A 13434-nucleotide genomic window follows, 5' to 3' on the forward strand; every position below is an offset into this window, starting at 1 on the left:
TCTTGCAATGGGAATTTCTTTACCAGTGACTACAGTCAACAGTCACATGAGGGAGTTCCCATCATTTTAGGGAACTTTCCTCTCTCGGTTATTTCTCTGGGATAACAAGTGAGGAGAAAATTCCCACAAAGAGATACACACATCACAAAGTGTATATATCTAAAGTATAAAAATTGTTGGCGTTTCACTTCAAGTGATTACTTTTCATGGTATGTATGATCAGGCCTGTGGCACGGGCATTCTCTTTTGTGTGTTACACTACCAGGCTCTTTTTTTCGTTTTATCATCTCAGAACGATGGGAGGTATGTATTATGTAAGATGTCTTAGAAGGCCTCACAGTAACACGCGCAGCACAAGCTGTCCTCACTTGAGTCATTCACGACACAGGAATGCGTTTTCTGTAAACAACGAAAACAATTCAGAAACGGAAATGCTAATACGAAAGGAAATCGCTTTTCAGTGTCGCTTCATGAGCTCACCAGGCCTCAGTATCACACACACTACGTATGTGCATGGCCACGCCCTCTTCATCACACCTAGAGACCAACGTCATGGGACTCCCCCGGAAAGAACGTGTGGGAGTGGCTTGGGTGACGTCACGTGTGTTTAAATGCTATGGCCAGCCTTTGCCTGGAATAGAGCGAATTGGTGTCTTCCAGGCTTGCGATCTAGTCTTATCGATTGTTAAACCGGACTGCCGCTCCGATCGATAACAATGGGGCAACTGTTTACTAAACTCATGAGCATTTTCGGTAATAAAGGTAAGTTGTTTTTTTTTTTACCATATATGCTCTGTGCAGGTCATCTAACTACAGCAGTCTGCTGACTATTTATAACAATAGTGTAGTGTGGGTACCATTTATCTCCTATTCGTAGCTTTGATTACCTTACTTTCTCTTACAGTCTAGCAGTTGTCTTTGCAGGTCTTCAAACTTTTCTACACTGTATTGAAGCTTCCTCATTACTTAGAATAATAAAGCATCTCTAGGCAAAACCTTCTTCTGGCTGTGAATAGAGTGGGGAAGGTTTAGATCATCCAGGGTCAAGTTTCTTTTGTTTGCTGTATGTGTCCCCATTGGGAATATACAGCCATCTATTTGTACTGTTAATCTCTGTTGTCGAAAAAGAAAGTTAGGGGGAATCCAAAATTAATGTTAGAGTTGTTCCCAGTATAAAATGTAAAAGGTAAATCCTATTGGGGACAACTGCCTAATATGGGACTTCCCTTCAATTTGGTAGATTTCCTATAACTTCCTGTTGTGTCTTTGAGACAGGAAGTGAAGGGAAAGTTTCCCAATGTGACACATGTAGCATAAAAGGGGTTTAAAACCCTTTATACTCTATCCAAAACAAAAACAAGTATTCGCTATACAGTCTTTTCTTAAAATATTTCCATACAACCCTCTTGAAAGACCAACTACTCTGTAGGCTAAGTCCTCATGCACACTGGTCTCCTGTGTTGTACTCAGGATGAGTTATCTGAGACGTGTAAACAACTTTTATGCATTCCAGATCTTTTTCCTGTGCTTAGATGTTTCAGGGTTTACCCACATGTACATGCTTTTAGCTTTGTACACCTTGATAAATGGTCCAGGATACAGAAGATACTTGTTTGTGTAAACCAGGAGTGGGCAAACTCCGGCCACCCAGCTGTGGTAAAACTACAAATTCATCTGTTTCTGGGAGTCATGCCTATGGCTGTGAGAATCTTGCAATGCCTCATGGGATTTGTAGTTCCACAACAGCTGGCAGGCTGGAGTTTGCCCAACCCTGGTGTAAACGCAGCTAGACTGAATGCACCTAGAGGCTGCTGAACGTATAGGTGCGTCTTCAATCATAGCAAAGCATTACATGCTTCCAAGTGCATTTAAAAATGGCCTCCAAACACACCTGGACGCATGTGTTTTAATTCCTGTGTGCATGGGGCCTTACACATAATAACATTCTTTATTAATGTTCCCTCTCTCTCTAATGTAAACATTGTGGACTTGTAAGTATTCTTTATCTTCTGCTCCCAGTGTCAGCAATTCTGGTTTGAAACAAATTCCAGCCTATAGCTGGTAAGACATTCTGGGATTTATAGTTCTACAAAAGCCTCTGACTGCCTACACTGCCTTCTCCGGCACTGAAAGTCGGAGGTCATGGGAGGTGCTTTACAGGCTATAGAATCCACTCTTTCTCTTGTCTTTTTCATGTGTGGTCTTTACCCTCATGTAACGTCTCCCTTACATGCTGGTGTTTGCTCTATGACTCCCCCCCACTTCTTGTGTATTGAAACTCTTCCCTGGCTGCAGGCTATTATCTGAGAGCAGTTGGTTTTCAATGGGTTTTATACTGTGGTGTTTTTCCATGGTTGGGGAGGGGGTGGCTGTTACAGGGCTTTCTTCTGCTTCTCGCAAAACGTCTTTCCAGCCCATATTGTTTTTACAGTTCAGACATAGCTTACATTCCTTTCTCTCCACATCTGTCTGACTTTTCCTACTAGAGACCTAAAGGGGAGGAGGAAAATAAGGTTTGCCAAGGGCCCTTAAAGTGTATTCCCGCTTTGTAGACAAGTTTGAGAAACTCAACTATATGTGTATGTTCTCCCATTCACACAGAATACCTAAGATATTTTTTTAAAACATCCTTACCATTTGTAGTTTGTTTCTTTGGAGCAGATTATACATGGGACTGCATAGGCAGTTTTTACTCCTGTGAAAAGGTGACAGTATAGAGAAAAGGGACAGACTGAGAAACATACAATGTTTTACAAACGTATGTCTAAATCTGGCCATAAATTATGCACATTTTGTGCGGTTCTTGATGAACCAGCCAAAATTTGAGGCGTGTGTGCTGCTTCGGCACATTTCCGACTGGCATCCCTCGATTAGCTGATCGAAGGAGCGTGTTGGAAAATTGTCGGCTAAGCAGAGCTAGCAGCCAATGAGCTGTCGGCTTTTACTCGACTGTGAAAACAGGAGATTCCTTGATCATAACGCCCATAAGTGTTGATGGAGGAATCTGTTCTATTTTCTTCGTTCAGCCTGCAGGTTGAACAATGAAAATATTAGTGTATGGGCAGCTTTATATACAATGTTTTGAGTTCTTCTTAAAGAAAACAGTAACATTTTTATTAACCCTTGCAGTGGGGCTACCCCTGCACTGCAAGGGTTAAGTGATTGTTTTTGACTAGGGTGAAAAATAAAGTTATACTCGCCCAATCCTCCAAGCCAGCTGGCTGTCACAGCACTCCCTCCAGCCTCTCTCTTGTGCTGTAGCGATGGTATGTCCCTTGGCGTTCTCACGTCCTATACACTGTATATAGAATGTGATGACTGAGGGACCTTAGACTGCTGCAGTGGAGGGGGAGAGAGGCTCCAGGGACCAGTCTAAGAGCTTGCTGGCTCAGAGAATTGGGTGAGTATAACATTTTTATTTTTGATCCTAAACAAAAATGAGCATTTAACCCTTGCAGTACGGGGATAGCCCCACTGCAAGGGTTACTAACATTTTTACCAAGAGTGCTGCTTTACCATTTGTTAGGACATGCTGTCCTGTACATCTAGTTAACTGATAAAGTTATGCTGTGTGATTGGGAACATGTATCAAACATAAATTGGGTGTTATGCCAGTTTTGTTACAAAAGTGGAAATACACTTTTAGGCTAGGTACACACCTGGGTAACTCCTAACCGCGCGGCAATTTTGCACAAAACTGCGTGGATTGCCGGGCAGTTACGAAGTCACCGATCGTGCTTTAGGTGACATTATTTTCTACTGGCACCCTAGTTGGCCGGGTGGATCACACGGTTTCCACTTGTGCAATTGAACAGGATCGCGGCTTAAAAAGCCACGTGTCGTGTCTCGCAAAAACAGGTACTTTTTTTTTATCGAATTGCCTCGCGCTTGTAACCCCATTGAAATCAATGGGGCTGACATCTGGAACCCATAGGACACAAGACGGAACTGTTACATGTTAATGTCATCTAACAAATAATAGAAGGGATATTGTGCCACAGCAGGACAGAATAGGAATAGTCAGAATCAGGAATTAAATTAAAAATAAAATTGAAAAAGAAGGTTAAGACACTTCCAAGGGACTTAAGATAGGAGTACCGGACCCCCAGAAAATTAATAATAAAATTTGAATATTTAAAAGAAATCAATGGGGCTGCGCGTTAACCGCTGTGTGCACTAGCACACGATCGCAAGGCCCCGGGATGCGCGTACCAGGTGTCGCTGAGGTCTGAACCTAGCCTAGTGACCTTTTGTCCCCAGGGCTCTAAATTATTGAGTTAAAACAGGAACAGGAATAGAGGGTAAGCACTCATTCAGACAGGCTTACATGTCCGTATGGCGTGCATGCCCCTAAAAAAACCCGATCAGGGAAGGGAAAGGTTCTGCGTGTAATTGCGCGCCTCAGTCTGTTCTTCCCTATGGGTCTTTTACATGTGTGAATGCCCCAAATCTTCCATTGTGTACATTTGTTGTGGTGACAGCTATCTGGGAGGATTTCCCTTGCTTTGGGTAGAATTCCTATTACTTCCTGATGTTTCTACAGGACAGGAAATTAAGGGTAAAAATGTTACTGGCTTTAAGCATTCCCTTTTCTATCCAAAAGTGAGAAGTTTTTCAATTTAGATATACTTTAAGGCCTCATAAACACTGGCACTCCTGGCGCTCCAAACGCAAAGTTTGAATGATAACTTTGAAAATCAATGACATGCATTTTATATGCATTCATAAATGTGCTCTTAATACATATAAATGCAGGTTTGATCCTGTCAGAGGGAATGAGACCTTACTATTTTTATATCATTATATCTCTTTTTGCATATAAATGCCTACTAAAGTGTGTGTAAAGAATGGCAAGCTCTATTGCCAAATTTACTGTTATTTTTCTAAGGTACTCAGAGACATGACATGATTGTCAGTTTTGCTGTTGTGGTGTCCGTTAGCAGCAGATCCCCTTCTGTTTTCTATGGAACAAGCAATTGGTTGGGTTACTCTAGGGATGGCCCACTGACTGGCAGAATTTGCATTGAGAATAACAGGACTAAGACATTTAGCTACTTTTTACTGTTTTTATTGTTTAACTTGGCTGTGGTGTATGCATGGTAAAAGCTTTATTCTCTTTTCCTAACAGAAAAGGGAGCAGCCAACAATTGGTTTCTGAGAATTTTACCAATAATCAGTAAATCCATGCATGCAATTATAGTCTCTTCCAATGCTGAAGCGTTCTTGTACTCATGTAAAAAGGCTGATTTTTTGCATGCTTGAGTCTGCTGCAACATTGGCATTTATTGGTGACGTGGTCCGCAGTTGTAGGAATTTGTGGCGTGTGTACAGGTTAATTTTATGTTTAATAAAGTATGACTTTTGTCATACTTTTGTCAGTTTGTGCAAAACTGAATTGAAAAGATTTTGGCTGCAGTTGGTCTTTTAAGTCCACATTTTGCCAAGGTCACGACTGATCCTAAAATTGCTGCTTCAAGAAGTTGTAATTGTTATGCCATTTTATGTCTTCACTTCATTGCTTTTCTATCTATGTTGTTGCCACAATAATGAAGTAATACTGTTCTTTATTCATTTGTTCTACAGAGCACAAAGTAATCATTGTTGGCTTGGATAATGCTGGGAAAACCACCATCCTATACCAGTTGTGAGTATTTATAGCCCTTCCCCAGCAGATGGCCTTAGGGTTGTAGAGGAAGTGAAAGACGCTTATCTAGTTAGCATATGGCTACTAATGATATGCTGAAAAAAGGACACTGGGCATTATATTGTCCCCAATTCTTTTTGGAGGAGAAGCATTTTCACCCTAGCACAGGAAGTGTTAGAAAACCAGGATCCCCACCCTTTTCTGCATAACAAAGGGGGAGGTATTCTGTAGTTATACCATACTTGTTGATAATACTGTGTTTTTACACTTATCGAACAGATCTAAAAAAACAAAAAGCTTTCAATAGTATATTTAAAAGACCAAAAAGGAGCAAATAAGATAACTTCATTGTTAGGGTTTACATACACTTTAATATAAAGCAAAAATTAACTTTTTTTTTTTTTTACATTTAGGTCCTATTTATACTTGCTGTACTTGTGAATGTGCAGAATATAGCATGGTTTTGCATGTGTTAATTAAATGCTTGCTGTGCCATTTTTGTTAATGGAACCCCGAATGTGTAAGCAAGATGTGCATTTTGGCGCATGCAAAAACATGAGGAGCTCCCAGCTCAAAACAGCTGCATGAGGTTCTTTGCCGTGTTGCTCTAAAATGTGGAAAACTGTTATGTGCATGCATAGCAATGTGACCTTAGCCTTTATATTATTTTCAGAAAACCCCCACACCCCATATCTAAAAAAATAATAAATATATACAGTGGGTATAGAATCACCCCCCTTTTTAAAATAATCACATTTTGTTGCTTTGCTGCCTGAAATGAAGACAGACACAGTTTTTGTTTTAACCAGCTGTATTTACTCAGTGCAACCTATAACATCAAAGTGAAAGATATAACACCAACATGTCATAAAAAAATTCAAAAACAGAATCGCTGAGTTGGAAAAGGGATCACCCCTCCTAAAAATGACTTGTAAACTCAATCTGGTGTAGCTATTTACCTCCTCAATGGCACACAAAGCCATTTGACTTTCAACTGTGATCAGCTGTGGTCATTTTTGATTAGCTCAGCATGAAAAGAGCTTTCCTGGAGTCTCTCAGTCCCTGGTAGTGCAACTGAAGCAAACAATCAACTATGGGTGGCAAGGCACTGTCAAAAGATCTCTGGGATAAAATTGTAGACACAAGTCAGGGGATGGATACTAAAAATGTCAAAGGCTTTATCAATGCCTAGAAAGCACAGTGAAGTCTATTATTAAGAAGTAGATGGTATTTGGTACAACACAGACCCTCCCTGGATCAGGATGTCGCTCCAAACTGGATGAAAGAGCCAGGAGGAAACTGGTCAGAGAGGCTACCAAGAGGCCTACAGCAACTCTGAAGCAGTTGCAGGAATTTATGACAAAGAGTGGTCATTGTGTGCATGTGACAACAATATCACACCAAACGATATGTCTGGCGGAAACACCATTCCTACAGTAAAGTATGGAGGTGGTATTATCCTGTTATGGGGTGTTTCTCTGCATCAGGGACTGGAGCACTTGTCAGGATAGAAGGAAAAATGTATGGGGCAAAATACCATCAAATTCTTGAGGAAAATCTGCTGCTCTCTGCCAGAAAGTTTTCAATGGGAAGAAGGTTTACTTTCCAACATGGAAATGACCCAAAGCACACGGCAAAAATTGCCACACAGTGGTTGAAGGAGAAAAGGGTAAATGGCCTAGTCAGAGCCCAGACTTAAACCCCATTGAAAATCTGTGGAATAACTTGAAGACTGCAGTCCACAAACGGTCCCCATCAAATTTTACTGAACTTGAGCAGTTCTGCAAAGAAGAATGGGCAAATATTGCAAAGTCTAGATATGCAATGAAAGCAATAGGTGGTTCAACAAAATACTGACACAAGGGGGGTGATCTTTTTTCAAACTCAGTGGTTTTTCTCAAATTTGTCTGCAAAAGTGGGAATACACTTTAATCTGTGCCATGTTGTGCTCCCTCCCTTTTGTTTACATTTTGCTTTAGGTGATATTCTTCAGTTCAAATTTGCTGCTAACCAGTTCTGCAGTAGAAATTTCTTAAAGTGTTTTCAGTTATGTGTTTTTCTGTTCCTGGCGGCAGTTTCTCATGTACTGTCTTGGAACACTGCTGCACTTAGAGTTACAAGAAAACTTAACCCTTTTTTTTGCTTCTGTTCTGTACAGTCTGATGAATGAGGTGGTGCACACAGCCCCAACTATTGGCAGTAATGTTGAAGAGATTGTGCTACGGAACACACACTTTCTAATGTGGGATATTGGGGGACAAGAGACCCTTCGCGCTACATGGAATAGTTACTACTCCAACACAGAGGTAACAATCTCAGGATCTTTTCACTTTGAACCTTCAGTCTGCAAAATAATAGACCAAGCTACTCTAATCATTCATTTGTTTCAAAATTTGGGGGCCCACTGTAAGATCTACTACTATTGCACTGTTACTTCCATGACAGAACAAGTAATTCAGCCCAAACCTACGGACTCTTGCGCCAAAATCTCCAACATCATCTTTTATAAAAATGTTCAGTATTATGAATGCAGGAAAGGCATTTTTACTTTCTGTAGAATATAAAGAAGCATGTCTTATCTACAGCTAGAACCTCCATTAGGCTTTAGCTGGGTAAACATGGTTAGAATTTAGTTGGAAAAAAATTATTTTTGGAACATTTTCATTCGATATTAAAATTTTTGATGTGGTAAAAACAATTTTGATCTCGGTGACAAAAAAAAATGAAGGAGCAGGGTGGATTTTTTTCCCCGGGTGTTCAAGAAACTCCATTCATTACAAAACCAAATGTTAAAATCAAACCAAATTTCGCACAACATTCATCAAGTCTCTGATGGCATTATTGATGTTTTGATGAGAATTTTTGTACCAACATCCATATGAAATGTATATCCAACTTTATTATAGTTGATCAAGGTAAAAGATTACTGATTCTGTCAGTTTGTCATCTAAAGGTTTTAGCCAGACAGTCAAAGGTGTTGGATAGCAGGTTTCAATTTAACCACTTGAGTTCCAGGTGCTGTTTGTGGTAACCTTTTATTTATCCCACCACAATTATCAAGGTAGACTACCTAATATAAAAAGTACAAGATGTGCAATTGAGAAATCTATAAAAAAAAATGCACCACCAAGGCTCTCCACCCCTGTCCTCTGGGTCAAATAAAATGGTTAGGAAGAGCTCAGATGTAGATATTCTGATGACATGGCTTGTGCAGTACCAGGTAATATTTACAGTCTAATGGGAACCAGGTGACCCAGCTTTAGTGCTCATGTGCTAGTGGCCCTTTTCTTACCACTGACTAGTAATAAGAATACTATATACATTTTTAATTTTTCTTTAAAAAAAATACCTTTCTCGCTAAGGGGTATATTTATGAAGCAGTGAATCTGACATTCATCAAGCATTCACTGCATTCACATTCTTCTTGGTTACATGTGTTTTAAATGACACTAATTTATCCACTACTAATGAAAGTCCATTTATTTGTAAATATGCCCCTAAGGGTCTCTTGATTCTGTTCATTTTATTTTTCAGTTTGTCATCTTAGTGATTGACAGCACTGACAGAGAGCGGTTACCAGAAACCCGGGAGGAGCTGTACAAGATGCTGGCACATGAGGTAGGCTGTCTTCTAACTTTAAATGGCTTGCTTAAATAAGTCTTTTAGAACATACTTTTATAAAATTTCGGGTAAATGCAGGCAGAGTGGAGGAAATGGAATCTTGGTGGTTGTAACCCGTGGCAGCCACAATCAAGATGTCAGGCTTCCTATTAGAAGTTCATATATTGCTTCACTCCCAGTGTTGACAGCTGATATTTTATAACCTGCTCAATAAAGAAGACAAATGATCCTTAGCACAGTGTGCTGCTCCTTCACAAGGACCAGGAAACCTTCATAACATAAGGCTAGGAAAAAGCATAGGCACAGAGCGCCCAACCATGTGAAGAATCTCTTTATTAAATTGCCATACATATTAAAAATATACTCATAAAGGCGCCAACAGTAGAGCGCATATAACTCTCCTCCAGTGTACAATCCTTATTGTGAAGAAGATTACACAGACACCGCAGATCAGCTAGCTGGCATGCCGCCTCACAACCCGTCGTCCCTGTTTGTGGCTAATGCATTTCCAGGGCACGTCCCTTCAGAGCCACCCTGTCTCCCGGAAACGCGTTAGCCGCAAACACGGATGCCAGGCTGTGAGGTAGCATGCCAGCTAGCTGATCGGCAGTGTCCTGTGTTATCTTTTTCACAACATTGTACACTTCCCACACTGGAGGAGAGTTGCATGCGCTGTAGTGTTGGCGCCTTTTGTGAGTTTAAAAAAATATATTTTATGGCAAGTTAATAAAGTGATTTGTCACATGGTTGGGTGCTCTGTGCCTGTGCTTCTTACTATGACAAGTTGTTAAAGCGGAACTAAGGTTATTGGGGTGCCTTCTCCATCAATAATATCCCTTTTTGTTTTCCCTTGTTGCTTTCACTGCCCTCTTCTCCTGGTTTTCCATTAACTCCAGAGTCTTTAGCTGTCTCTACAGGCCAGCTAGAGATAACGTAACTTCTGCGCTTTCACACATTTACCTTTTCCTGACACCAATTGATAAGATTGTACAATGAGTTGAGCATTTCTAACTGTCAGCATACAATTTGGATACAATGCTAGCGGACAGGGAAAGTGATTTTATGGCAGAAGAGACATACAGGGGTTGATTTACTAACCTTATAAACACACCACGAACATGTATACACCTCTGTAGTGTGTTCCCTCCCAGCATGATCTATGAGTGGAATCTAAACACCTTTGTAGTGTGTACACACCCAGCAGGTGTGTTGTGCAAAGCCAAGCATGAATTGCAAGGTGATGTTGTGTAAATTAGCTCTATGTTGTGTTGCTTGCGTTGATGAATGCAGGAATGTAAATGCATGAGCTAACCATTTTTGTCTAAACTGTGAAGCAGCATTATATGTTTCCTTTCTTTGAGTTTAATTTCTCAAATCCAGTGTAATGAGGTCCTAAACTAATGCTTATCTTTATGCAGGACTTGAAAAATGCGGCTGTGTTAATCTATGCGAACAAACAAGATGTGAAAGACTCGATGTCTGCCTCAGAAATTTCTGCTTCATTGGCACTTAGTGCTATAAAAGACAGAGCGTGGCATATTCAAGGATGCTGTGCTCTTACAGGAGAAGGGTAAGTCTTCCAAATACAAAAGCCAATTCATACTTTTACAGTAATGTTCTTTCTAACACACATCCGCATTTCATAATTTAGCTCAGCTGTTCTTCAGCATAGAGATTCACTTATCTATTACCTAGCACACTATATTATTAAATTTCTTCTTCCTGTACTATTTTTTTTTTTCCCCCACTACTACACGATTTCTAATGCACACTTGACTATTGCTCAATGCCCTCTAATCAGTAAAACTAGACCAACTTGTTGCTTAGAACTGATGCAATACTGTCCTTTTGCATCATATATTGTTTTCCAGCTTGACTGCATCAGTTCACTCAGCCTGAGTTTCACCTTGAACCTACATCACTGCACAGTCCTACTAAAGCTGTACAAGTGCTTTAGGTTAATGAAAGTTAAACAAAACCTTAGTTCATGCATTCCAAAGCTCAGTAACACATTATGACCCTTTTACTGGTCAGCAAAGTATACCAACTACTGGGTGATAATTTGTTCCATGATGGGTAATCCATTTACATATGTTGCAGCTTATGCAGATTTTCCTAAACTGGAATGTATATATTTTTTTGGCATAATCATTTTTTAAAGCCATGTTTTATTTATTTTTAGACTTATTGGTTCTCATGGAAATAGGGATTATTCTGATAAAAATAATTTAATTTACTGCGTTACGCCTATTGACTGCTCTTAGACCCTTATTGCTCTGTCCATTTAGCATTAGCATCACCCATATGCTCTGTTAGTGACAAACTTTTTTTTCAATCAAAGAGTAATTTGAATGATATGGGTACCTAATATTAGCATTATTTTTAGACTTAATATTTTTAAGGGGTCAGAGGCAGGTCAGTCTAGACTTCTGTTTGCCCAGCTCTCTGTTTAAATTATTTAATGGCTAGATTCACATTTTTTGTTTTTTCCGTTTTGGGTGGAATGAGTTTTGGAACCCCTGACAGGTTTTCATAGGTTAAAAAACAAACCGCTCTAAATAGTGATTGGTACAGCAGTAGACATAACATACTAAATCTTTAAAAGAAAATTATTTAAAACCCCAGAGGACCAAAATGTATTCTTATTACAATAAAACTAACAGGGCATTGCAATTTACCATATACTAAAATCCTATAGAAGAACATGAGCTATAAACTATTTGAGCTGTCTAAAGCGTTGGTGCTCAACAAGCAGCCCACACTCGGCGTGTGGCCTACTGTGCTCCTCTAATTGGGTCTGGAGCACAGCACAGCGGGCTATAAGCTGAATGACAGCAGCTCTGATGGACTTTAGCAGTAGGACCACTGTTTGTCGGTGCCTCTGCTCTTGCTACCAAACACTACATAAGAGTAGCTGGTAGCAGGCAGTTTAAACCAGTGGGGATCAGTTCTTACCAGGGTGGATTTGATTTAAATCACTAGTAAAAAGGCTTGATTTAAATCAACTCAATTTATTCATAATTTTTAAAGAGACACTGTCATCTCTGTCCCGCAGCGGCTCCTCCTCTGACCCGCTGTTGACTCACCGACAGTCCCATTCACTTTAATGGGACGGCTGGTGATGTGGCAGTGACACAACAAGGTGAGGGACGTGCCAGGCAGCAGGTGAGTGGATGCCCGCTAAAGTGCTCTTTAAATGTAAGGACTCATTCTTGCCGGTAGTAAGAATCTTTAATATTATTATTTGCAAACAAAATGAAGGTTTCCTACTTTAGAATAATAAGCTTAGTAAAACAGCGATATCAGAACCGATTTTAGGTTAATCACACATAGTTGGAGAACTACTCGTTCTTTTATTTAATTAAAACAATAACATTGTTACATATTCTTGTATTTGCTTAAACATCAATGTTTAGTAATGCATCAATGCAGTGCATGTTATCTCAGCTCGCAGAGCTTGAATTCATTGAATGAGTTTACCAAAAATGTAAATATTGCAGAATATACAGCCTCATGCTACATAATTAAGCTCCATTTCATGCTGAATAAACTAAATGATTAATGTATCTTAAATAGAAAACTATCTTTAGATAGATTTTTTACTTTAAAAGCATTTTTGTTAAAATAAATTTGATAAATCCAAAAAATCCGATTTTTAAATTTAAAAAAATCCGATTTTTTTAATTTTTTTTTTTTATCCACCCTGGTTCTTACATACTTTGCTTACATTGGATATAAAATTAAGTTGCGGTATTTCCTGATAGAATGGAGGCTCAGGCAGAACTAAAGCAGCAAGTGGAAAGCTTGACCAAGATAAATATAAAAAGTCACCAATTTAATGTAACTGTATAATACTCAAATAAATGACACTTGTGCTGGTGTAATTTAAAGAACACTCTTGCATCCTGTAAGGTAGGCAAAGGCTACGTTTTTCTAATCCTGCAAGGGTTAATAAACATTTTGCCTGGAGTTCTACTTTAAGAAAATGATAGAATGCCCCACTGTTACCACAATTACTGTTTAGAGCAGTTTCTTTTTGCTTAGTATGTAAATGTGAAGTAAGAAGCTGAAAGATAAATATGCTACTTGTAAAGCACAGGCTTAAAATTTGCTGAGGTAGAGGTTTTAGTTCCTGTCTGGGTTCTCTCTGGGTAAAAAAAAAAAAAAAA

General features: G+C 39.4%; 1 protein-coding gene across 1 annotated transcript in view; it reads left to right on the forward strand.

The window, feature by feature from the left end:
• Positions 1-597: 597 nt before the first annotated feature.
• The window catches only part of LOC108790731 (ADP-ribosylation factor-like protein 5C), a 14272-nt gene continuing 1435 nt past the window's right edge, over positions 598-13434 (forward strand). The window contains exons 1-5 of the mRNA XM_018561060.1: positions 598-762; positions 5584-5644; positions 7803-7950; positions 9179-9262; positions 10684-10835. Of these exons, the coding sequence (XP_018416562.1) occupies positions 717-762; positions 5584-5644; positions 7803-7950; positions 9179-9262; positions 10684-10835 (491 nt within the window). The 5' untranslated portion in view covers positions 598-716. The remainder of the gene's footprint in view (positions 763-5583; positions 5645-7802; positions 7951-9178; positions 9263-10683; positions 10836-13434) is intronic.

The sequence above is a fragment of the Nanorana parkeri genome, unplaced genomic scaffold (assembly GCF_000935625.1).
Source record: "Nanorana parkeri isolate BGI_ZX_2015 unplaced genomic scaffold, ASM93562v1 scaffold497, whole genome shotgun sequence".
Lineage (NCBI taxonomy): Eukaryota > Metazoa > Chordata > Amphibia > Anura > Dicroglossidae > Nanorana > Nanorana parkeri.